The 27,319-nt window shown below is 34.5% G+C and overlaps 2 protein-coding genes across 2 annotated transcripts in view; one reads left to right on the forward strand and one right to left on the reverse strand.

Moving 5' to 3' along the window:
- LOC149804418 (uncharacterized) overlaps positions 1-1,770 on the reverse strand; it is a 42,055-nt gene extending 40,285 nt beyond the window's left edge. Inside the window, exon 1 of the mRNA XM_089940060.1 lies at positions 1,740-1,770. The gene's annotated coding sequence lies outside the window, so the exon portion shown is untranslated. The remainder of the gene's footprint in view (positions 1-1,739) is intronic.
- Positions 1,771-1,866: 96 nt separating this feature from the next.
- Positions 1,867-25,959, forward strand: LOC149804419 (zinc finger protein-like 1 homolog). Its single transcript, XM_089940070.1, has 6 exons — positions 1,867-2,059; positions 6,908-7,022; positions 9,467-9,660; positions 11,607-11,931; positions 16,624-16,738; positions 22,533-25,959. The coding sequence occupies exons 1-6, from the start codon at positions 1,958-1,960 to the stop codon at positions 22,729-22,731; spliced, it is 1,050 nt and encodes a 349-aa protein (XP_089796196.1). The 5' UTR covers positions 1,867-1,957; the 3' UTR covers positions 22,732-25,959.
- The last annotated feature ends 1,360 nt before the right edge of the window (positions 25,960-27,319 follow it).

Consider the following 27,319-nt stretch of genomic DNA (forward strand, 5'->3'; position numbering starts at 1 on the left):
AAGTGTCCAGTTCTGCATCAGTTACATGCATACAGTTTACAAATGAACAAGTTTTTAGTCATCATTTTGCAGGAAAAATATATTAACATTAAAAAGACTAATGAATCGATGACTCAGACTTGTGTGAACATTGTATTTCATATTCTTGATAGAAAACTTGACAAGGTTTATGTCTGTGTGATAATTCTAAAGTGCAGCTATTTAAATCAAGCAAAACGTAAGGATTATTTTCATTTTTGTTATAGTTTCATGTGAATTTACAATAGGTTAAGGCTTAAAATGTCTTAGAGGTACATGTAATACAATTTACATTTTTTACAAATTAAAATTATGACATTTACATATTTACTGTCAAGAGCATGCGCAATAAATTAAATTAATACTTTAATTAAAATAAAAAATAACACCAATAAACTGGTAAGATTCATTTATGAAACATGAAGAAAATGTCTTGTATTTCTATCATTTATATGAACATAACATGAACATTGATATTTGCATATGAATTCCTCTCAATGCCTTTTAAAATATGACAATTATTTAAAGTTCGAACTGTCTGTATCGGTTTAAGACTGAAACAAATTTTTATTCAAATTCATGTATCATGGAAAATAGACCATCCATAAGCTCTTTCAGACCAGTAGTGCTAAAGATTTAAAACATGTTGAGGATGTTGACACTGTGCAATCAAATTCTGCTGCTGAAGGGCACAGATGATCACAGTGGACTCTCTCTCACAAAATCATCAAAATTTCAACATTTTCATTGTTTAATGTCAGAAAGTGCTATTGTATGATTTATAAACTATACCTATAAACTGGTGAAAATATACAAGAAGCTTCCTGAAAATGTCTGACTTCAAAGCATACAGAAAACCTCACCAATTTCCTGAGAAAAACAGAATCTGTCTCATTCAAAATTGTCATCTAACTTGTGCAAAAAATCAACAACAGGGGAACATATTTTCAAGAATTTAAATTATTAGATGTCAATGCCAGTAGCTATTTTTATCAAAGAATCAATGTGTTATAAAGTTATTACAGCTTAGTAAGACTTTAAACGAAAATTTACCTCAATTTCAATAAAGAATGTACTGAAGACAGTTTCAACAGACTCTTAAGTGATACTTTTTTTCATTTACAGCAAGAGTGGTAATACCATCGCAGTGGTACAGTGATGGAGATAGAAGTGGGTTGGATAAATGCCAGGCAATGAGGACAGGAAACATTTTTTTAATATCTTTCCTAGTATTTCACCTCCACCTTTATGTATCAGTGGCATATCACAAAACGTATGGGGCTAACCAACATAAATTATTCTCTGTAGAAAAGGAGGGGACACTGCACCCTAGCGCCTCGAATTGTTTAACTTTTGCATTCTGGCAGCTCTCATTACTGGTACAAGATTAGAAATGTGATTATTGCTTTTTGTTGGGGGGGGGGAGGTGTATGAGAGTTGGTGGTGTTAGTCCTACATGTAAGACATAGCACGTGTTAATGACGCCCAAAACATAAATATCAGCGACAGGTCTTACGTAGGACTAGTGGTGGTGTTGGATCAAGTTGTTTTGGATGTCAAGATATTCATTGTCGATGTTCATGTGTATTCAGGTCTATTATCCTTAGATAAGCATAATCTCTGACACCCCTTTCATTGTTGTTTTTTCTATTTTTCATTCTTACCAGGTACGTTCGTATACCTAACTCTTATTAATTGCTTAGCGGATAAGTAACACCAACCGCTTGGTTTTTATCCATCTGTAAAACACGTGGATGATACAAGTCGAATCTATCCAAATGATGTAGACTGGTTAACAAATTACATTTCTTTATTTCATTATTTTAAATAAGAAGTTGGAATCGGAAGTGTAGAACTTCCACGCTGTTATTTCCGGGGAAACTGACAGAAGAAACAAGTTATGATCGTTATATTGAACAGTTGATCGATACTTTCCAAGATGGGACTCTGCAAGTGTCCCAAGAAAAAAGTTACAAATATATTTTGCTTTGAGCATCGAGTCAATGTATGTGAGCACTGTTTAGTCGCTAATCACCCAAGGGTAAGAACATTTGTAAACGTGTCATGTATTTTCGTGTTCGTTTACTTTAGTCTTACGATAAATGGTGACCGATTATTAAACTTTTTCTGTCGTATACTTAAGCCTGATGGTTTTAAAAACAAAGAAATGTAGGTGACTGATTTATCCAACCCTCTGAAAAGTTTCACCCCATAGCAGTTCAGGGATTTCGACTATTTTAGTAACAAATATACTACATTATAGTATTCGCGCACCCTCCTGTTTTGTACCACCCTAGTCCTACACTGTAAGACATAGCACATGTTTTTGTTTCAGTGATGTGTCTTACTACCCAAATAACAGCTATGCAAATAACAACCTTGTATAGCCTGTTCTGACATCGGTTGACATTGGAATGAGTAGTCAAAGTTTCAGGAATATCTCACACACTTGACCGCCTATATCGACACTCTTCCACTAGTTTATGTGTAATTAATATGCTTACTGTGTTGTCTTTGTCGTGGCGGAATGAAAATATGACACTAGCAAATGGACGCATTTTCATGTTCTGTTAACATACATTTGAATTTGTTGCAAGTCGAGGTATGCTGAAGTATGTTTAAGTAGGTTCATGTGGGGGATATGTTTCTTTAACAAAACAAAATGTTGCATACAGTTCCAATAGGCAAAACAAATTTTTATTTGTTCATTAAAGAATAATGTTTCAGCTTAACCCGATTTTGGCATTCCTGACTTTCAACGCTTTACAGCCAACTGAAATGTAGGCCAACAAAACTTGAAAACAGGTCCGGTTCTTTTGTGAGAATTTGAATTTATTAGAGAAAAGACATCAGGGTAAGTAAAGTCTGACAAAAACATTATAACTTTACTTTGTAGAAATGCATTGTTATTGGTTACCAGTTGTGTGTGATATTTCTGAAAATTTGACTTTCTTTACACTGTTAGTCGACATCAAAACGCTCCACACAGCACCCTTCGTTAGGCAGTAAGACCCATCAGCCCCCCAACAAAAATATTGGGTGATGTGTCTTATGTTATCAGACTAGTCCAAAATATTGCTTAAAGTTCCTAAACTGTATATAGAACAGTAAAAAAACAACTTAAAGAAAATAAATAACTTTTAAAAAAGCTCATAGTAATTGCAGTATTAGATAGAAAGCTTCTGAGCTCTCTTCATACATGCAGCCCACAACACCTTATATACTTATGACATACTGCATAAAAACCCCAGCTTGTTAGAACCTTTAAACAAACATGGGACTTAGTATTGCATAAGTACATTTAGTAAATCTGCACAATAATTATATTAAAAAAGTTACCAACTTAATCATTTACACATTAGTACCTAATGATTATATAGCCAAGAAGAAAAAAAGTTGATTGGCAAAACATATTTTTATTTGTTTCATTAAAGAATAATGTTTCAGCTGAACCCGATTTCAGCATTCCTGGCTTTCATAGCTTTCCAGCCAACTGAAATACAGGCCAATGAAACTTGAAAACAGGTCCATTTCTTTTGTGAGAATTTGAATTTATTAGAGAAAAGATGTCAGGGTAAGTAAAGTCGGGCAGAAACATTATAACTTTGTAGAAAAGTGTCATTATTGGTTGCCAGTTGTGTGTGATATTCCTGAAAGTTTGACTTTCATTACACTGTTAGTCAACATTAAAACATGCTACACAGCGCTGTTAGGCAGTAAGACCCATCACCCACCCACTCCAAACCAAAATATTTGGTGATGTGTCTTATGTTGTAGGACTATGTACCACCCTACTGATTTTGAAACAAAAAGCATCAAAGATTAAAGATGCCAACATGTATATGGGTACCCACCCATTGATAATAACCCTGGCCATAAAATGAGCCATAAGTACCCATTTACTGTATACAGGTTTCTTACAGTTGCATGTAAATGCAATACTCACTTTATGTTGAAGTTGACAATCCTTTTGATTGAGCTGCGAATATATGTACTTTTACAATGCCAAACATAGGTCTGCCTTTTCCAGTAAATAATTGACTTTAATACCATAGCTTGTTTTCCCATTTGAGAATTCTTTGATTGAGATGCTAGTGTGGTACAGTAGCAAGTAACAGGGCGGTTATTTGATCATGCCACACAAATGACATGTTCAATTGCAGCCTTTAGTTAATTTTACAAAACTGTATGATCAGAATGTTAGTTGAAAAGCTCAAGCTCAGTCGCTAAATAAGCATACATATTTGACAGTGAGGCCAAGGAAAGGGATTCGGACAATGTTTACAATGACTTGATCACAATGATTTGATAGATGATGGTGAAGGATTTCAGAACTTTATCAGACCATGAGGATACATTCTTTGTACCAGATGACATTTGTTAGTGATATTTATAGGATACTGTGAATTAAGGAGATGTGGACATAACATCAGGTACACATTAAGACAATTTCCCTTTGATTGGGTACCAGGGTAACTGATCATTAGAATTTATGGGTACCTGGTAGAAGTTTTTTAAAATTGTGACAGCTTTAGCTCTAACATATTTATTTATGCTGACCAGTTGCTGATTTGCCCCAGGGGCCACCACTAAGTTCTTTAAACAGATCCAGCCCCAATCTAAAAATATAACCTTCATCAAGCATCATGGATGGAGGGGGAGGTCTTTTCTGTTTTGAGTGATGGTTACTGATTTAAGTTTCTGGAACAACCCCCTCTATAAAGGACCTCCATGTTCTTTCAAGTCAAATCTGGTTCTACTTTGATTACTGGAACCCCCAGTTCTCCAGTATTTTGAGGACTGGCTGAGCCACAATGTTCAGGTTCAGACCATTCATCAGGACCTGTTCCATTGTTGGTCCACAGTGACTTGGTTGTGTCTTTTGCCCAATCTTGAGAAGTCAAAAACTAATTCCATCTCAAGAGTTCATTTACATTTGGATGAACTTCTTCAGGAACCAGAACTTAGTCTGGGTTTCACTGGATAGGATAAGTCTATTCCTGGCACTTCTAAAGGTGCTACAAGCAAAACATCATTGTCTGTTCACCTTTTGAACGAGGCTGCAGATTTGGTTCCCATAGGATATCTCCACATGCATCTGCTACAGTGTCTCCTTCTTGCAAGGTAAAAACCACACAGAGATTCCTTGGACCAGACTTGTGCTAGTGGATGAATCAGGATAGAGTGCTGACTGCAATGCCCATGCTTGCACCAGACTCCCGCTTGTGTCTGTTTGCCAGTGTATCAGATTCTAGTTGGGGCACTCATTTAGAGCAGGAGGGACTAATTCTCTAGCGTCATTTCACTTGGGACAAATCTACCCTCCACATCAACAACCTAGATATGAAACCCATATCTCTATATCCAACATTGCAAGGATGCAATGACAATAAGGAATTGATGTCTCATGGTCATCACATTTTTTACAGCATACCTCAGCACCAAGGAAGAACACATTCTCTTTGCATGGAGGTTTGGAACCTCTTCAGATGGGCCACCTTAGAGAATATCATCTTCTGACTTTGTCACTTTCCAGCAAAGAAGAACGTTTTAACAGACAGTTTGTCAAAGTCAGGCAAAACCATCCTCATGGAATATTCTTATGACTGCTTACTATGGGTAAAGCCTCCGGTGGATTTATTTGCAGTCAGGTTCAACAATAGATTTACCTTTTATGTTCATCCAGTCCTGAAACAGAGCATCAGCAGAGGATGCAGTCAGCTTCTAGTCAGATCATCTGTTCATGTACACATTCCCACCATTCTGACTGCTTTCTCAAATTTTACAGAAGGTCAGAACTTCCACTGCCCATATCATTCTCTGTGGCTTCAGTGATTGTAGTTCAGCATTCTTGTGGTCTTGTTGATAGATCAACCCAAGTCTGGACCTTGCAGGAGGGATCTAATGTTGTAACACAAGAGGCTTCCACCTACACAATAACCCAAAAATTCTCCACCTTTATGCTTGGCTTATTTCGTGTGATCTATCCACTAACTTATCTTATTTTGGCAGATGTCATGAATCATCACATTCTATCTTATCCTTCTAACTCCTCTTGTTAGCACAACAAAATGCAGGCATTTGTTTACTCTGGGACCCATAGCTGTGGCCCAGAGAGACACCAACAAATTGTAAAATAGGTCTCTTCCTTAGTTGGTGAGAACATTCCATTTTTCCTTGTTTTTGATCAGTTTAACTCAAGCCTACCCATCTAATAGACAAATTCAGGCACAATAATGATGGGTAAGTTATGGCACAATAATGATAGTTAGGTTGTTAATGCCATTAACATGTAGTGGTGGGGGGTAAACTGCTTAATTATGAAATACTTACCCCTCACTGTTGCCGAATGATCTCATCCACCCTGCTCTGATGTCCTGGTGTAATGTCATCTATAAGAAAAGATTGACTGTTCTGTTCATGCAAGGTGTCAGAAGACCTTGTGAAATTGTCAAAAGCTCAGGAGTCAAAAACTTATTTTGCTACAGAAAGGTTTTCTGTGTTTAGTCTCATAACTATATGGCTCTTATAGTTTTTCATTGTATCTAAGAAATTAAGGGGAATCTAAGTTTAGGAGTCTTTCAGATTGGAGCTAGTGCTTTTACATTATATTATTTCATTATTCATTTGAGAAAAAATTTATAAATGTGGATTAGAGATAATAATTTTACTGGTATTTTCAATGGACACTAAATGCATATCTAAGTTTATAGAATATTGAATATTTTGATTTTTCAGCCATATTTTTCAAGAATATTTATCTATTATGTTAAAATTACATTTTACCTTCATATACAAACATGTTTGTTATGTCTAGGCTAAACTTTATTTTAAATGATTTGTCTTAAAGATACTAGTTTCATTTATCTGTAATAATGTGTATTTTTAGTGCATAGTGAGGTCCTATCTACAATGGCTACAGGACAGTGACTACAATCCAAACTGTACATTGTGTGGCCACCTGCTTGCGGAAGGTGGGGAATGTGTTAGACTTATATGCCATGGTAAGAACAGTCACTTAAATACTGAATAAAAGAAAAGAATTTGTTTATGTTCAGGATCCATGCTGAAATCTAATATTTGGGTGAAATGTCTTCTCTTTTCAGCCAGAACAGGCTGGAGATGTCAAAACTAGCTAGAATTTCTAATGGTATAAATAGTCACTGTAAATTTGTGCTTTGCATGTTGTTATGATATTTAATTTGTATTGTGTTGGCTGTTGTCCATGATATATATTATGTGTATTTAATTAGTATTGTGTAATTTATCTTGTTATCCATTACTGTGGGTAGGAGTTTGGGCCTAATGTCTTTTTTTATATAAAGAACATATTACATAGCTACATTTTGTCTATGATTGTAGATTATATAGTAAGGTTATTATTATTTGTGGGTAAACATATTTACTTGGTTTTGAGTTCTAGATACAGCCTTGATACGGACCTTCACAAATTCTAAAAATAAATTATGTTAGCAGCTTGATGGAAATTTCTATCAAGATGACCCTTGTCCTGCCTTCATATTGTGTCTTATGTTTTCATATAAGGGAGATGCAAACAGAAATTATTTATTCCTAACTTTAATTTCAGTTATGTTTGGATTTATGAGTGGATTTATTTATTTAACTATTCCCTGTAATTACAAAGTGCTCAATAACACTCCAAGACTAAATCACTATTTTGGAATTATTAGGAATTAATTCAAGAACATTTTGGATTATATCTTTGTGATACATCAAGACTGTTTGCATATGAATACTATTCCAGTCTATTGGTACATCAACACATTCAAAATTGTAATTCATTGGGAACACCACTGGAATTCATTCAAATACTCAATAATTTTGGACTTGCGATAGAACCTTTTGGACTGTTTGGGATTTAATTAACAATGCTATAAGTTCTTTATAAATTCTTACTTTGTATTCAAGTTAAATAATTATATGTTCAAATTTGCTAAATATGTTAGTTTTTGCTCTTTTCTGTTACTTTGTCTAATACCATTGAGTCATAACAATATTTTCACGTCATGATTAAAACACTAAAGCAATACCATTAAAACTATATAAAAACATAACATAGCTACATTAAAATATTGGTTATAATTTTAAAAAGATCAGCAACTGTTTCAACTGCAGAGAGGATGAAATATTGGATAAAATGATTAATTTTATGGGTTCCATTAAGTTTTTGTTTCTGACCTGGCTCAGAAATTAGTGCTAGTCCACAAGCTTGAGGCAGTTAAATTTCCAGTCAGCCTAGAAGTTTTCATAATTTTAATAGTTATGTGACTAGTAAAGTTTCACTTGTCCTCAGACAGTTTTTATTTATGCTATCATATATAATTTTTAAAAATCTGAATAGTTGGACAATGTCCAGTTTCTCTTGGAGCTAATTGCATAAATCTCTAAGACTGATTTGCTCCCCATGACGGCTAGAACAATTAGGATTTGACAATGCTCGATAAATTTGTAAGCTGTGGCTGATCAGATAATCAACATATGGACCAAAATTTAATTATCACAGGACTGTACCATATTGGCTGTATCCAGTTACTCAGAGACAAACTAAATTAAATGGCAGATTGCACTGGTCACAATGGTTATTAACTTTTTTATATGAGTGTACATTCCTCATATTGCTTCTATATTTTTGTATTTACCAGATTTTCTCACTGTATTTGTTAAGGTTGATATTTTAGACAAATATGTATGCCTAAGAATTCTTTATTTTCAACAACAGTATATCAGTTCTATTTTTGTACACAATATACACAAACTCCATACAGGATCTCAGTTCAGTCTTCATACATAATTTATACAAAAATTCATACAGGATCTCAGTTCTATCTTCTTACATAATTTATACAAAATCCATTGCATTTCAACAGATTGATTCTGGATAAAGTGTGTAATTTGACATGGTCAGCTTGTCCTTCACAGCATGTGACATGCTTTTTTTAATTATAATCATTGACATTGTCAGTTAAATTAAATTTATGAATACGGTTGTTCATTAATTAATCCATGTTTATTATTTTATAAGCCATGTATTATGTATCCAAGTTTCTGACACATAATCACACTTGCAATAGTAGTGTACAAGTGTTTTCTTTCTCACACACATACACAACTGAGTTGAGATCAGTAGATCGGCCAGTCACACATCACAAATACAGTAATCTGTAATGAAAAGGCAAAATTCCTGTATTAGAATAATTGAGAAATTAAAGATTGGTTTCACTTAAACTGAAGTTCAAATAAAAACAACTGTTTCTGTTGAGCAGATGCAGTACCTTAACTTAGATTATCATTTTAATCAAGTAGGAGAGTTTGCATTGAATCAGAGCTTTTCATTGGAGCCAGGGGTTTTAAAAATAAGACTATTTAATATCCTTTCCAGAAATCACTGAAATTATAATTTTACACATTGTTTGAATCATATTTTCAGATGTGTTCCACTGGACCTGTCTAAATAAGCATGCCCAGACTTTGCCTCAAAACACAGCCCCAGCAGGGTACACATGTCCATTGTGCAGTGCTGCCATTTTTCCTCCTAATAACATGGTTTCTCCTGTTGTGGAGGGTCTGAAAGATGTGCTGTCCAAAGTCAACTGGGCCAGAGCAGGACTTGGCATGCCACTTGTAAGATCCAAACTTTGAACCCATCATAAATATCTGCACTTTTATTTTATCATCATCCCCTCTCCACTACTACCTTTTGTACTGCATTCAGAATTCAACACCTTTATAATCATCTTCTGATCCATCTAAAGCGTCAGACAAAGTATATCACATTCCCTCAGTTGATATAGATGGGGTTTAGGTTACAACATTCATTGAGGCCATGTTACATATGAAAATGCAACTTCTGAAATGTCCTCTCCACCCCCGAGGATTGCATCCAGGATCCGAAATCTGCTTTGTCATCTGTTTGTGAAACACTGTACCAAATATGGTCTTCCTTCCAATTTTCAGTGGAGATCCAGTTAGAAGAAGAACCTGGTGTTGAGTGGATGGATGAACAATCCCATGCACAGATGGATGGACAGATGAGTTAATTGATGGACATGATCCATTTCAGTATATCATCAAAAATGTAGATATACTCAGATACTGTAGATTAATGTCACTTGATTATTGTTTCCCAAAAGGTCAAGTACTTTGAGTTCATGTTAAATTAATAGAGGGATGCAAACGTATCGAGCAGGTATTATAATAATGAAGTAAAAATGTATAACTTAATTATGTAACATGGATTACCTGATAACTCATCACTATTGATGTACGGCTTTCCTTATCAGCTAGGTGCCGGATGATTTACCTGGCTAAATTTACTTTACACCTGGCTGCTTAATAAACACCCCTGCATCCTAATTGGGGAGGTCCTCAAAACCCCATCCTATTTTGGCGACACATCTTCCAACTTTAAATGTAATGGAAGGCCCTGTTGATGAAATAATTAAAATAAGTAAAGTTTAATTATCTTAATCAGAATGCTGGTTCAAGGTTGTAACAGGAAAAGGGGGAATAGTTTTAATAAGGGAGGATTTTAAGAAGAAATGAGATAGAGTTTTTCAGATATGATGTACAATTTACATGCATTCAGATATGATATACAGTTTACATGCTTTCAGATATGATGTACAATTTACATGCATTCAGGTATGATGTACAATTTACATGCATTCAGATGTGATGTACATATTTCATGCATTCAGATATGATGTACAATTTACATGCATTCAGGTATGATGTACAATTTACATTCATTCAGATATGATGTACAATTTACATGCATTCCGATATGATATACAATTTACATGCATTCAGATATGATGTACAATTTACATGCATTCAGATATGATGTACATATTTCATGCATTCAGATATAATGTACAATTTACATGCATTCAGGTATGATGTACAATTTACATTCATTCAGATACGATGTACATATTTCATGCATTCAGATATGATGTACATATTTCATGCATTCAGATATGATGTACAGTTTACATGCATTCAGATATGATGTACAATTTACATGCATTCAGATATGATGTACAATTTACATGCATTCAGATATGATGTACATATTTCATGCATTCAGATATGATGTACATATTTCATGCATTCAGATATGATGTACATATTTCATGCATTCAGATTATTTTCTTTAAAGTCAGCAGAAGATACATATTTGGGAATAATTTTAGGAGAGAAATTTATACTCACAAGAGCAGAAAGGAAAAGCTAGCACGAAGGAAGGACTAGCATGTTGCAGATATTTGATACAATATCCAAGTCATGGCTCTGTGGTACCAAGACAACTTTATGTGGGGGGAAGGATTTAAATGAAAGCTGGTCATGAGTGACATTTAGATCTAGTTCTACTGTTGTACTGTTGAGAGTATGGAGATTCAATTGTTGGTAGTACCAGAAAAAAATTCCTCATTTTGATGTAGGTACCAAGTACCAGGATAAAGATTGTCATTTTGATGTAGGTACCAAGTACCAGGATAAAGATTGTCATTTTGATGTAGGTAGTAGGTATCAGGATAAAGCCAACATTGCATTTGATTTTCCAGATTGAGGAACCGGAACTACTCCAGCAGAATGGGGAAGAGGAGAAGGAGAGCCTGTCATCTTACAGCAATAATAATGCAACATCTCAGATTGTCCAGGAGTCGGCTGTGATCCCACTGAGAACAGAAGCCAGGCTGTCTTCTCCAACGCTTACCAATCTAAGCACCTTAGGGACTTCTCCATCCCCCAATGCCAGCCGCCCTAGTGCTCAAGTCAGTCCATACACCAGTACCCCAGTAAAGTCTTCACAAAATAGTCACAGTATCATTAATGTGGACACAGGGACTTCTGTTCGAGCATTAGATAAGGCCCAGTCTTCAGTGCCAGGTAAACGGTTTTTTTATTTTGTAAACATTATTTTCATCTATTGTACAATATTTGGGCATATACAACTAATTCGCTTTCCACAGAGTAGTGTTAATATTGGGCCAGATGTATATTCTTTTATAGTAAGATTGGCAAATCATGCTTACGTCTTATGAATGATCTGTCCATAGGATTTTTTTAAAAAATTATGAAAATTATATGCTGCACATTTAATTTTTATAAAAATTCCCTTTTAGGTGCCCACTATAAAAATCCAGTACACTTAGATCTCGATATTTACATCCAGTAGAAACTGCATGACGATAGCAATAAAATAAAAATGGTTTTACATTCAAGCCTACTAATGAGTACAATTTACCATTTAGCATGTTTCTACTTATAAATGATGTTAACCTTTTTCTGGTAATTATATTCAGCCAGCCAGTAACCTTCATTCTTTTAAATACAGTATTCACTATTCCACCACATAGAAGCTTTTTCCATAGTTCATAAAATAGTTAGTTGCCTGTGTCACCTAAAATCAGATTTTATAATAATTATTCATAGTCAGCAACACTTGTCCATGAAACCTCCTGCAAAAGCATCGTTGTCTCACGATTACTGTTTTGAGTTTGAGGATATTGAGAAATTTCAGTTTGGGTGCATGCTGGAATAATAAATTGATAACATTTTCACCTAAAGAATCAAACTTTCCCTTTGAAATGTCTATATATATATATATATACTATAATAACCTGCATTTAGGGAATGTGGTATGCATGCTTGTATACGGTAAACACTATTCATACAAGCCGTCCAATTTGGTCTTGATTTTTTTTTAAATTAGTGCATTACCAGTGAATTGCTCAAATGAGTTGACATTAATAGTTTCTAGGATCCTCTGTTTTGTTTACTTTGTCGATTAATAGTTAGTTGGTATAGTGTACATGTTTTGAGTAGCAAAAATAAGGAGTATCTTGCCAGTGGCTGGCATCCTTGATAATTTGATTAATTACTATTTCTAGTTAACTGTTTAAGACTGTACGATACATACTCATTGTGTTATAGCCCCTGATGTTTTATTTGTGTACATCATCGCATTTAAGTTTGTTTTTTTTCTTCTTTATTTCTTTGGTACATACACATATTGACTGCACTGTCATGCATTCTACCTTGGTAATATTGTAAGAGTGCATAACACAGTTTCTGAACCATTGCTATGAGAGACAGCATAACACTATATGTGCCACGAAATACAAAACTGATTTTTTTTCTTTTCCTGTGGAAATACAGTCGCAATGTAACAATGTGTAAAATATCGAGCTGGTAATTTCTATAAATAATCATTGTGAAAATTGACTAAATATACACATGCAATACTAGCTCATGCTTGTTTGAATATGCCAACAAAAATTGTGGGTTTTGTTAGAATTGTGGGTTTTGTGGGCTCTGTTGATTGTGGCTTTTGTTAGAACTGTGGGTTTTGTGGGCGTTATGGGTTTTGTGGGCTCTGTTGGTTGTGGGTTTTGTTAGAACTGTGGGTTTTGTGGGCGTTATGGATTTTGTGGGCTCTGTTGGTTGTGGGTTTTGTCAGGAGTATATAAGGTTTTATGGGCTGCTTGTGGGGGTTCAGTCAGCTAGCAGCAATCAAACTAGGTACGTCACAGATATTGTGAGATTTATTTTAATTTTATTTTAATTTTGTTTTGTTTAGTTTATTATAGAGTTATGTAACTTTAGGCAATATTTTCGACAGTAAATTTTTGTTAAAGTTTATTAAAGTACAAATCAATGTTTAACAAATTTATTTTTTATTTTTAATTCCTTTCTCTCTTCCAGATTATATGCAGTCTAGTCATTTCTAATTTATTTTTACAAGCAAACTAGATATTGTTATATTATTTGTTATTTGAAACTCAATTAATTGGTCAAGTGGGTGTTTTCCTCACAGACCAATGCTTTCATTATTTCTTTATTTATTTTCTTTATTTAATTAGTTTTGTGAAGCTAAAGACATACAGAGAAGTTTCTCTACTTTACAGATATATAATTTCTTTTCTCAAATTATAGGTCCAACAAAGTTCTTAGGGAAATAGACTGTCAAAGTCATTGTGTTTTCCTCACCGACTTGACATTCTAAATTCAATTCAACAATACTTGATTATTCTAGCAATCTATAAAACATAATTTATTTATGTTTCTGTTTTATAATATACTAGTTGTCTAAGTCATTGTGAGTGTTTTCCTCACCGATGTGACAGCCAATTTACTTCCATCTTTATCAGTTCACTTCAAATAAGTATTATGCTATAGTTGAAGTGTAAAGTCAACCAAGTGCTTTCCTTGCAGATTTTTACATCTCACAATTACAATCAAGTCATATTTTCTCTTCTGTAGTAAACTTTATTGCAACTAAATCCAAATATGGTAAATCTTATTAATTTTCAAAATAAGTAATAATAGTATGTTGCTAATGTGTACCCTAACCTTGTGTGAAATTATCATATACCATACTGTTCCTCAAGACAATAATAGCATAATGCTAATGTGTACCCTAACCTTGTGTGAAATTATCGTATACCATACTGTTCCTCAAGACAGTGATAGTATAGTGCTAATGTGTACCCTAACCTTGTGTGAAATTATTGTATACCATACTGTTCCTCAAGACAGTGATAGTATAGTGCTGATGTGTACCCTAACCTCGTGTGAAATTATCATATACCATACTGTTCCTCAAGACAGTGATAGTATAGTGCTAATGTGTACCCTAACCTTGTGTGAAATTATCATATACCATACTGTTCCTCATGTGTACCCTAACCTTGTGTGAAATTATCATATACCATACTGTTCCTCAAGACAACGATAGTATAGTGCTAATGTGTACCATAACCTTGTGTGAAATTATCATATACCATACTGTTCCTCAAGACAGTGATAGTATAGTGCTAATGTGTACCCTAACCTTGTGTGAAATTATCATATACCATACTGTTTCTCAAGACAACGATAGTATAGTGCTAATGTGTACCCTAACCTTGTGTGAAATTATCATATACCATACTGTTCCTCAAGACAACGATAGTATAGTGCTAATGTGTACCCTAACCTTGTGTGAAATTATCATATACCATACAGTACCTCAAGACAACGATAGTATAGTGCTAATGTGTACCCTAACCTTGTGTGAAATTATCATATACCATACAGTACCTCAAGACATTGATAGTATAGTGCTAATGTGTACCCTAACCTTGTGTGAAATTATCATATACCATACTGTTCCTCAAGACAATGATAGTATAGTGCTAATGTGTACCCTAACCTTGTGTGAAATTATCATATACCATACTGTTCCTCAAGACAGTGATAGTATAGTGCTAATGTGTACCCTAACCTTGTGTGAAATTATCATATACCATACTGTTCCTCAAGACAGTGATAGTATAGTGCTAATGTGTACCCTAACCTTGTGTGAAATTATTGTATACCATACTGTTCCTCAAGACAATGATAGTATAGTGCTAATGTGTACCCTAACCTTGTGTGAAATTATCATATACCATACTGTACCTCAAGACAGTGATAGTATAGTGCTAATGTGTACCCTAACCTTGTGTAAAATTATCATATACCATACTGTTCCTCAAGACAATGATAGTATAGTGCTAATGTGTACCCTAACCTTGTGTGAAATTATCATATACCATACTGTTCCTCAAGACAGTGATAGTATAGTGCTAATGTGTACCCTAACCTTGTGTGAAATTATCATATACCATACTGTTCCTCAAGACAGTGATAGTATAGTGCTAATGTGTACCCTAACCTTGTGTGAAATTATCATATACCATACTGTACCTCAAGACAGTGATATCATAGCGCTAATGTGTACCCTAACCTTGTGTGAAATTATCATACTGTACCTCAAGACAGTGATAGTATTTTGGCTTAGTATAAAAACAACAAGACTGTCATGGTTATGAACTGACTTTATTCAGTGTTTCTTAATAAATGAATCATCTTGTGTTATGGTTGAAAAGAAAGCTAGTTTGAGTTTATGACATTCTCCCCTCCATAGTCAGCTGATAAGAAGCATACTCATCCTTGGTGCTGTACTCCAATGTAGTATTATGAGAACCTAGCTTGGCAGTTACAATATATATATATATATATATATATATATATATACACACACACACACACACACACACAAACCCAGAAGCAGATGCAAATCTCCCCTTTGTCTAGGAAGATGTCATGATTTTTAGAGCATGAGAGAATTCACAGAAAATCATTATTTTCAACTCCATGATATATCATACTGTCTTTTTACATTTTACTTCTTTAATGGTGTAATAAATATTCACTGATTATTTCCATTTATGTTTTTTCATGATTAGGTGAGCAATCATTAAAATAGTTTATTGTTGTCAGCATTAAGTCAAATCCATTGTTAATGAAATGGTAATGAAAGAAATATAAATTAGTTCTTTAGATAATATATTGCAACCATTGTTGAAGAGCAAGCTGTGGCATGGACCCAGTTTGGTTACTCAAGGAAGGGGCTACAAGAGGGAGGTAAAAATGTAGAGAAAATTATAGAAGAAAAAAATCGAAAAGCTGACTGGACATGAGACGTGACAGGTGATGGTAAATGACCATTACTGAATGTTGAACCATATTAAGACCTCCCTATCTCTATTTCAGATCCCAGAAAGTTATTTGATTCTACTAAGGAAGATTTGCAGAATTTGTCACGGGACCATGATGAAGATAAGTACAAGCGGCGCTCAGCCTTTGACTGGTTATCAAGATGGCTCAGGTGCGTAGAAATCATGACAGATGTGAATATTGTCATTCTATACTACACTGTTTAGACCATAAACCTTGGGCTATAAATAGAGGAGGTTGGTAGATCTGCTAAACAGTCCTTGGAAAAACTGGATCCATTGCCAACCAGTTGGAGTGTTTAGGAGTGGTGGGGTAGGATCTACATAACCCCAACCAAAACAAAACATAACACTAGTTAATATGCTGCAGGAAATAAACTTTGCTGCCTCTTGAAAACAGCATTTCTAAAAATGAAAATTTTGTCTTTTCCATCAATATAACAGGTAGACAAAGGGAAGAAACACTTACCCATTACCTGCCCTCACCACTGCTAGATGGTTACCCATGAACTGGATGTTTAACAGTTGAAGCTTTTGCTTGTTACCATCAGCATCGTATTGATCGGCCTCTTGAATTCCAAGGGTATCTTTGGATATTTTCGATCCATCTATTTTGATCAGTGTTTGTGAATTTTGTTTTTGCAGTGCACAACATCATTGGTGTTCATTATTGGTTGTTTATTTACACACAGTGCCTATATTTTTTGATTGTGTAAGTAACTGTAAGTGTTGGCCATTCTCCTGTGTGAACACTTTTGGAAAGTTGTTTTCAGATACTTTTGTTGTTCTTGTCATTTTGTTTGAAGAATGATGATAAAATGACCCCAGTGCAAGAAGGGTTGATTCAGAAGGGCTTTGGAGTTTGTTTATCAAGCTTCCTTTCCTTTCATCTTGCGAGATGGACATGTCAGTTGATGCGAAGTATATATACATTTTGCAGGAGATCTGGTCTTACCTCAACGAATGGGAAGTGGAGTGAGTATTTTTTGGCCAAACTCTCTTGGGTTTAACTCCAGTCTTTTTCTACCATTTTTGCTGGCTTATAAGATGATACTTTTTTACCAGAAAACATTAGCTTCGTCTTATACTCCAAATCAACTTAAATATGGATTATGTCATCGGAATCACTTTTTCATATTTTTTGTGTGGAAAATAATTCTCCAAAAGTACAAAAAATAATTGTAAAACATTACATTTTGATGAAAAGATGTATGAAAAAATACAGGATCCCACATTGAGTATTTTAAACAATTACATGATTGTCAGTATTAAAAATTAACATAGATCAAATGTAATTCTGCTAAAGCAGCATGCATCAGTAATGTACGTTGTTTGTAATATACATTGTTCAGATTTGATTACATATATGCATGTTAGAATTTACAAGTTAGAAGATGAATAACCATGACAAAGACATATTCCATCACAATTTTCTTCTTGCACCTAATGATGAAATAAAACATATGCCCCATTGAGTAAGAGAGAGAGAGACAGACATACATAAATGTCTTCATGATTGTAAATCTGTATTGATCACTTACCTGATGACTGATCTTACTCGTGTACAAGTGCAGTACCATATTCCATTATCAATTAATACCACTAGTTAAGAGATTCCTTCTAATTTTTGTTTCCACTTCCATTATTGAAAGAATCACATGGCTTTGTAGTGGTATTTACATGTACTTAAATATGCTATGGCTGTATTCAGTCATTCCAAGCTGACACCTGTTTGAGGTCAAGATTCTGCAGACCATATCAGATTAGCGAGGCTACCGATAGGGAAATGAGGCTACCTATGGGTATTATGAATATCGTACCATATAATGAAAGAATATAATAGTGTAAATTTCTCAGCCAGTGATAGTTTTGAACTTGCTGACAGAACCAAGAGCAATTTAAATTACATCTAGCACGCACAAAGATCAGAAACAATTGCAGCCTAAGTACAGGAAGAGTATATGCACTTTAAACAAAATCTTATTTGTTTAGAATGGATATATCGTTATACTTGCAAAGAAAATTAGACAGCATGCAAAATGATCATTCTTGGGATTTAACCTAATGGCAACTATATGGATATAACTATTGTGAATATTTAAACCCTGAAGGAGTATGGTATGTATTTTCATAGTTTTCATTTACTGTTTCATTTATTAATGTTTTCTCTCTTTGACAAAAGCTTCAGCAACACCGGGGGCAATAAGGTAAAATAAAAATATATAAAAAACCACAAAGAGCTGAACTTTCTCTCTCTTCCTCTCTCATATATCGGACCATATTTTATTTTGATCACAAGGTGCAAGAAGAAAACTGTGATGGAATACATATGAATCCTTCTGTCTCTGTCTCTATACATATGCATCCTTCTCTCTCTATCTTTTAGTATTAATGATGCAGTTTCCCTGTTGCTGGTAATCTGAAATAGCATGCAGTGATGCTTTTAATATTTATGAAACTGGAAGTTATTATAATTTAATTACACACAACATCTCGAGTTTTATCCTATCTGTAACTCAATAAATTTTCAGGTCAGTGTCATTATATGTAGCTGAAAGTACATAATACATTTAAAATACTTTACGTGAAACAAATTAGGTACTTTTAGTCACATTTAATGATCCTGACTGGAAAGGTTACTGAGTTAGAGATAGGATAAAATTCACGATGCTGTGTGAAGTGAAAAACACAATCCGCAATATTGATCTGGTCTCATCTTATACTCAGCATTGACTTATATATGGATGAAGGATGTAAAATTTGCCAAATTTGCTGATTTGACTTATAGGCCGGCAAATACGGTAGTACTGTATCCAATGGAAAACTCAGACCAGTCATAGACTTCATCTGGCTCAAGAAGTACATTACCGTGCTGAGTAAGGGTGAAATGATTAATCAGTATATCAATTCATCTGTACTTATTCCATATAGATACCCTTATTGATACATGAAGCAAATCAAAATGATGCTAACCCTGTACATGTTACTTTAATCCTCAGCAGTTGTGAATAATTATTGTTTGCCTTTTTATTCTTTAAGTTGAGAATTCATCTGAGACAGCTGTCACAGACGTATGCACTTATTTCTGTAAGATTAACCAATAAAGCTTTTGACAACACCCACTTGCCTTATGTAAATGAACACAGGGTGGGTCAAACTCGTGTGGTTTGAAATCTCCCCTTCCCACCAATTCCGTGCTAATTATTTCATCCCATCAGCATATTCAGCCACTGATAACTATTAATGTAAAGAAGACATTCTAGACAGGATCTTCATGTATGAGGTAAATGTTTTACTGATCATTTAATGACCACTTTATGCAAATCATTCTTGTTGCTTCATATCCTGTCTACTTGGATTGAATTTGAAGGCTACACTTCTGGTGTTTCATGCAGTGAACTATGTTGCATTCAGTCCTGATTGGTGGTTAATGTTAGTTGAAGTCTAACGACAAACAATAACCACCAATCAGAACTAACTGTAGCTTATTCACTGCATGACACACTGGAAGCACTGCATCAAAACTCAATCCAAATCGAATCAAATCAACAGATAAGCTTCTCACACAAGTGGCTATTTAATGATCTGTAAAGTAATTAAGTCTTACATGGGGAACAAGCTTGGAATGTCTTCTTTTACATTGGTATATATAATATGCAACTGACCAGACATGATAAAATAAAATTTTGCACAGAATTGAGTAGATTCCAAACTGTATAGTGACCTTGTTAGTTTCTAGAAAGTGAGTGAGTGTTGTCAGTAATTTCCTCTCTCACTGACAGAAACAAGTACCAGTAGCCATGGCAGTTATTTGCATATGCAGTTAAGTACTGTATCATGGATTTGGTCATTAGTCATCTCTGCTTCCAAACTTAGACTTGTAGATAATATTTTCCTTGCAGGAGTTAATTACAGATTCTTCTATTTTAAAGATAAGATCACAATGCTTTTCGGTTAAAGTGAACATGTGAAAGATGTTTTTCAAGCATTCTTGTAGTGCAAAGCTAAGGGTGTGGTGACCAAAATGAGTCCTGCATCTGATCAAATAGAGCAGCCTAAAATGGCTTAAAAAGTTGAATTAAAACCTCTTACAACTAACTGTTTGGAAATACCTTTTTATGTCTTGTCAAGAATAAGAATTGCACATGAACAGATAATAAGTCTATGTCTGTCTGTAATCTGCATACTGAAAATATTACCCAGATGTCATTACATATAAATGCCTTACCACTGACAGACCACCTTCGAAAGATGAAAACCCATTATGATGATGTCTGTATCAATAAGGTATTATATCATAATCTCTTTATCATGACTAATATTAATACATGACACAAGTGTATCATTTCACCCCTACTGCTGAGGTTAACAATGGAATTGGCTTGGTCAGTCAGCCATTTTGTAAAGAGGGACAAATTTACAGTCAGTCTGGACCTAATGAACACATTTTTGACATGACTATTCACTTGGATTCATGCAGGCTTCTTCAGTTTGGCTTCTAAGGAACAGTATACCAATTTCATATACTCCAATTTGGTCTCAGTATCAACCCATGGCATACACAAAGACCATTAACCATTGTCCCTCTCTTCACATCAACCTTGTTAACATTGGCTGTGGCATACCTCCAAATTCATCGTTTGTGAAGGATAAGAACAGACTTCTTTACTTTTGAGTGAGTTAGGTTTCTAGTGAACTGAGACACGTCTGATCTCAATCCATTGCAGCATTTTGTCCACCTTGCTATGGAGTTTTTTGTTCATCTTTGTGTATGTGGGATGTGGATTATTGAGTCAATTTCCAACAAGGAGTGGTTTTTCTTGAGAGAGGTGCTGCAGCTTCTTGGTTTGCTCAATGCAACAGTGGATTTGATTCTTCTAAGCTACCGTTTTATGTACCCTTTGCAGATGACCACGATGGCCCAGTGACACCCCTTTTCCAGTTGTCTTGATCAGCAGCTTATATTCTCAGCTGAAATAGTATTATTCCTGCATCACTGGTGCAACAAACAATGGCTTATGGCAGGAATTCCTCTGGAAAAGCAAAGGCTGCAAGTTATGATCTGCACAGATGTCAGTACATACTGTTGGGGAGCCCACCTGTTGTCCTGCTTCACCATTGTCAGTGGCAAGTGGGAGCCAGAGGAGTTATTTCACATCAACTTTCTATAAACGAAGACTCTAGTGAATGTATTACACCTCTGGAAGGATCAGCCCTACAGAAATGTCTATTGCCTATTCTCCAAATATTAATGTAATTGGGGAAATTAATGTATTTGATGGAGAAAGTAAATTTTGTAGTAAATTATGCTTCTCTGAAAATACTTAATCACAGTACTATTAAATACCCCCCCCCCCCCTCACAAATGAGAGCATCCTTTCTTGATGTATTGCTTAGCTTAAATTAATAGCTGCTGATTGTTGGGTAAGAGGAAGTAATGGATAAGAGTTTCTTCCCTTTGTCTATATTTTATATAACTGGGAATGACTAAATTTGAATCTTTCTGTGATTGCTGGATTCAAGAGTTTATTTCCTGTTATTCTGATCAGGTAAGTATTCTTAGTGAAACAATTTTTTAAAAAGTATTTGCCTTCTGGTTGGAAGGTTATGAAGGAAAATTAAAGGTTGTTGCCTGATGCATAACCCCATAGTAACCAAAAATGTTATGTTTAAACTTTAAACTTCACTCATATGAAAATCCTAAAAAACTTGAAGACTGGGTAAACAAGAAAACTTGCAATTTATTGTGGGATTTTTGATGTTTGAAGTAAGGACTTTACATTTGGCCTTATAGGGCATGTTCTTATATGAATAAGAAATATTTGCATATGACAGAAATGCTCATAATTTTATTAAACATTGTCAAACTGCCCTTATTAAGCCCGATGAAACTTGTTAGTGAAATATGTGGTGTACATAACTGTGAATTTCTGTCTTTTATTTCAGGTCCAGAGAGCCTAAAAAGGGTTACAGAAAGGACCATAATGCTGTTAGAAAGAGATTTTTCCTCTTATTAGGTTTTGGTATACTTGCTTTCATCACTCTGATTGTGATATTCTCAGCCCTTGGTCGCAGAGCCACAGAAGATGATCCATTCTTGGATCCTAGATTTAATCCTAACATCCGTAGCCAGGACACAGAATAGACTGCAATCTTCAGACACATTCATACACAATATAGTCATGATAATTCTAGAATCTAGTGGAACTCACACTGTTAAACTCTGCAAATGGCATGTGTTTACTGTGGGTCTTCTGTTTTGCCTTTTTTCAAACTTTATTGAGCCAAGCCTACAAAAATCAGGGCACCAGTCAGAAATCCCAAAGCACACTGACACTGTTAAGCAAAAGAGTGATGGATGAACTTTTCTTTGCAATGCTGTAGGTTATGTCTGTTGGCAGTGTCATTGTTATCATTATGTAACATCCTCATTTGTAACATACTGTAAGTGATTACAAATGGAAAACTTTAATGGAATGATCTGTTTTTATAAAGTCATAAACATAAGATATATGAATTGATTATGAAACTGACTGATACAACAGTTTTAATACAAGTCAGATTTTTTTAGCTTAAGTGAATGTGTGATCTTTCTTTACATTCATGTTGATAGTTCATTGCATTCGTGTTGATAGTTCATTGTCTGAACATGTGCTAAACTTAAATGAACTGTGATCTGAGCACTGTTTCTTCTTGACCAGTACATTGAGTATTTTGTGCATGTGGTATATCAGTCATATTGTGAGCATGATGGTTGAGCACTTTGTGTCCTACTGACCTGTACATTGAGTACTTTTTGCTGTTTCTTCCTGACCTGTACATTGAGTACTTTTTGCATGTGATATATCATTGTCGATTTATGAGTATGATCCTTGTGCAAATAAATAAGATCTGCATGTATTGATTCAAACATTTATGGGGCACTGCTTATGAAATAAAATTAAACAAGCTGGATAAGTCAAATTTAGCCATATGCAATATCCATTATGCCTAAACAAATGTGCATCTCCTGAAAGAGGAAATGAAATTAAGTGGAGTTGAAATAATGATCCAGAAACATTTCACAGTTTCTCTTACATGAGCTCTTTTCCCCATTAACAACAACATTCAGCTTACCCTCATAGGGTCAAGTCCATCATAATGTTAAAAGTACCACCATCTTGTCAAATAGGCGTGAACAGGCTTCAACTTGTCTACTGATTTCTGTGTCATAAATATTTCAGTGGTTGGTCTTTAACATTTTTGTTGAGTTTTTTAAAAGCACATTTTGTCCTAAAGTACCCTTTATTTAGTATTACAGACAAAATTATGATAGCAAATTTGTGTAACAGCTGGCAGTAACAAGTGCTTATTCAGAGGACATCAACCCTGCATGGTTTTACCAACTTCTGGCTGCTCTCCTTAGTTGTCAAAAATATACAATACAAAAGCCGTGAATTTTTGAAGGTGTTTGGAATGAATAGTGTTTTCATAACTGGGGAAAAGATAAGCAGTGTGAAAAGAGTTTTCATTTTCCAGTTTTTGTAACATTTGTAGAAATATTATACATTTTTTATATGCAGCACTAGTTACTGTTCATGATACCATTTGAAAACAGCTATAATCATAAGATCTGTATATTCTGAAAATAGTTTGATTGCTTGATGCATAAGTTCTGAACATTTTAGATAAATCAAAATATATTTGCTGAATGAACTGTTCAGTCAGCAAATGTATTTTGATTTATCTGAAATTTTGGATGCTGTAATATAATTGTGTAGGCAAACCTTATGAATCTATTAATAATATATTTTTAACAAGGTTTTTCAGATTGGCTGTTAATATGAAGCAATGTTTTTTGTATATATTGTATGATAATACCTATGCAAAACATTTGTGTACCCATCTGATTCCTCACTAATTGATCACAGGTTCAGTGACTATCCAAGCCTGAGTTGTCTGCCCTGGCATGTCCTCGAGAAAGCACTTGACTCCAATTTTATTTTTGACATGATATAGCCAATAATGTGTTAAAATGCCATTAAAACTAACAGAAATCCTTATTAATTGAATACACAATTTTATGTAAAACTTGTGAAGAATATACCATTGTCTGACGTTCTATTTATCCATTTTATAGTTTGACAGACTCTGGGTTTTGAGTGTTTTACTACATACTGCTTTATACCAAGCTTGAGAATCTCCTTTTTACACCTTAACAGTGTGTTAAAAGTTCATATGCTTATGCAGTTGAAAATGCAGTCTGGGAAAAGGAATCCGGGTTGGTATATTTAAACTAGGTTTAATTAGACTCATAGCTAGGCAACAGTATCAGTATGGGATGCCAGCTATCTTTGATATTCTTGAAAACTGTCCTCCAGATCCACTAGCGAAGCATGAGGAGCAGAGCTATGGGACAAGCAACAGGACAGCATGTAGGAAGGCAGTTAACCCACCCCACCCCAAAAACATCATAACTATTTAGGTTAATGTCTTGTATTGTTGGACTACAAAAATATAGTGTATAAGCAGTTAATGTTGATGTACTATTAATAATTTAATAACTTTGTTCTTAACTTCTCAACCTATATATAGCCTGCTGCAGGAATATTTGGTCTTTCAGTGGTGGCAGTTGTGCTGTACAAGGTCAGATGCTTATCACTTAGAGATGTAGTGTTTGAAGAACACTGGATTTCAGCAATTTAAAATGTAGACGGAAAATTGTCCAAATTCATATTTATATGACTATGACCAGGTAGTGTACTGGACTTCTCATACAGAAGGTTTTGTTATGAATTCATTTTTTTCTTCAAAATCTTCAGTATCCAGCTGTTTCCCTTCATTGTATGGATTATAAAAATAATAAAATTGCCATTTATTATTTTGTTGTAGGGGCCTTTTCATATGTTATCTAATTATAGTACCATAATATTTTGTTGTTTGGGCATGCCTTTTCACATTTTATGTAAATATAGTCTGTAATTTCATTTTGGGCCTGGCCTTTTTATGTCCTACTGAAATATAGTACAGTAGTGTGTAATTTCACTTTTGGCCCAGTCTTTTCATATGCTACCTAAATATAGTACCATGGTCTGTAATTTCACTTGGTGCTTTGCCTTTTCATATGCTACTTATGTATTGTACCATGGTCTGCAATTTCAGTATGCAGATAAATACATGATCAACTGGAATATATTATCTGCCATTTTTCAATTTGTTATTCCATCTCAAATTGAGCTTGGTATGATGAGAAAATGTGAGTAATTTTTTTAAAAGGACATCAATTTTCTATATACCAATATTATGTTTTGTTTATGCATCAAGTATTTATTTTGAAATGTTATATTATTTGGGTGAACCTGATAATTATTGAGTAAATTTAACTATATGCAAATGTCTGTTTTCTGTTATATTGGACGATATTTTACATAAGGGAAACTAAAGTTATACCTTGTTGATACAGAATCAATTTATCCAGATGTCTCGGTATTAAAACTAGAACATTCTCGAGAACCTATTTTTTAAAAACGGATTAATATTATGGATTTCCTTTTGATTAGTGTAGAATAGGTATCTAGCTTTCATGGAAGTTTATTTTCACCTGAGGCACAATGAGCGAAGAGAATGATTGAGAGATCTGTTTCTTGATAAATTGATTTCACTGTTGTACTGTGTAGTTGAAGTGTATGTGTGTACAGATTGCATCATTTATTTATGGGTTAATTTTCATTGGGGATGAAAATGCCGAGGTGAGACATGGTTATTATTTCTGTTTCATTTTAAATGTTATCTTTAACAGGGCTGTTCGTAATGTTAACATTACACTATATTTTGTATCTGTGGCCAGATAAGCTTGTCTTTTTATCATTTGTTGTGCCTTTGTCAACAATTACTGGTAACCATAATGAAGATGGTACTTTTGCAGAAAAACTTTGTGTGTAAACATTGTAATTAAGATCTTTGATTAACTTGATCATATTAGTAGACCATCTGACCTCTAATTGCCTTAGCTGGTATGGTGACCACCCTAAAGGCTGTCTTCAGCCTTAGCTTGTATGGTGACCACCCTAAAGGCTGTCTTCAGCCTTAGCTGGTATGATGACCACCCTAAAGGCTGTCTTCAGCCTTAGCTGGTATGGTGACCACCCTGAAGACTGCCTTTAAGCCATAGCTGGTAGGGTGAATACCCTGGTTTTTCTCGGAAATATCTGCTAGATTTTAGACAACTTTATGTACAGTTGACAACCCAAATATGTTTTGTTTTGTTTGGTTGTTTAAAGTTTAACGGGTTGCAAACTTTATGGCAGGGTCTATTAAGTGATATCAAACATTTTAGTGATTGATGCTTGAGTTAAGGTATATGCAATACCTGTATAAATATATAAAATGAGATTATTAACACATGTAATATTTTTTGCTCACCTGGTCGTAAGGCCCAATCTTAGAATATGATCTAAGTCATCTGGTTAACATATGTATTACTTTTAGCTTATCCGACCATAAGGCCCAGTGAGCCTATGATATGATCCAAGGTCATCTAGTTAACATAGGTAATAATTTTAGCTCCCAGTGAGCTGATGGTTTGTTCCAAAGGCATCTAGTTAACAGATGTAATACTTTTAGTTCACCTGACTAAGGTCCATTGAGCTGATGGTTTGTTCCAAAGTCATCTAGTTAACACATGTAATACTTTTAGCTCACCTGACCAAAAGGCACAATATGCTTATGATATGGTCCTTAACTGCACTCTTTTT

The sequence above is a fragment of the Sinohyriopsis cumingii genome, chromosome 2, assembly GCF_028554795.1.
Source record: "Sinohyriopsis cumingii isolate HCF-2022 chromosome 2, ASM2855479v2, whole genome shotgun sequence".
NCBI classification, from domain to species: Eukaryota; Metazoa; Mollusca; class Bivalvia; order Unionida; family Unionidae; genus Sinohyriopsis; species Sinohyriopsis cumingii.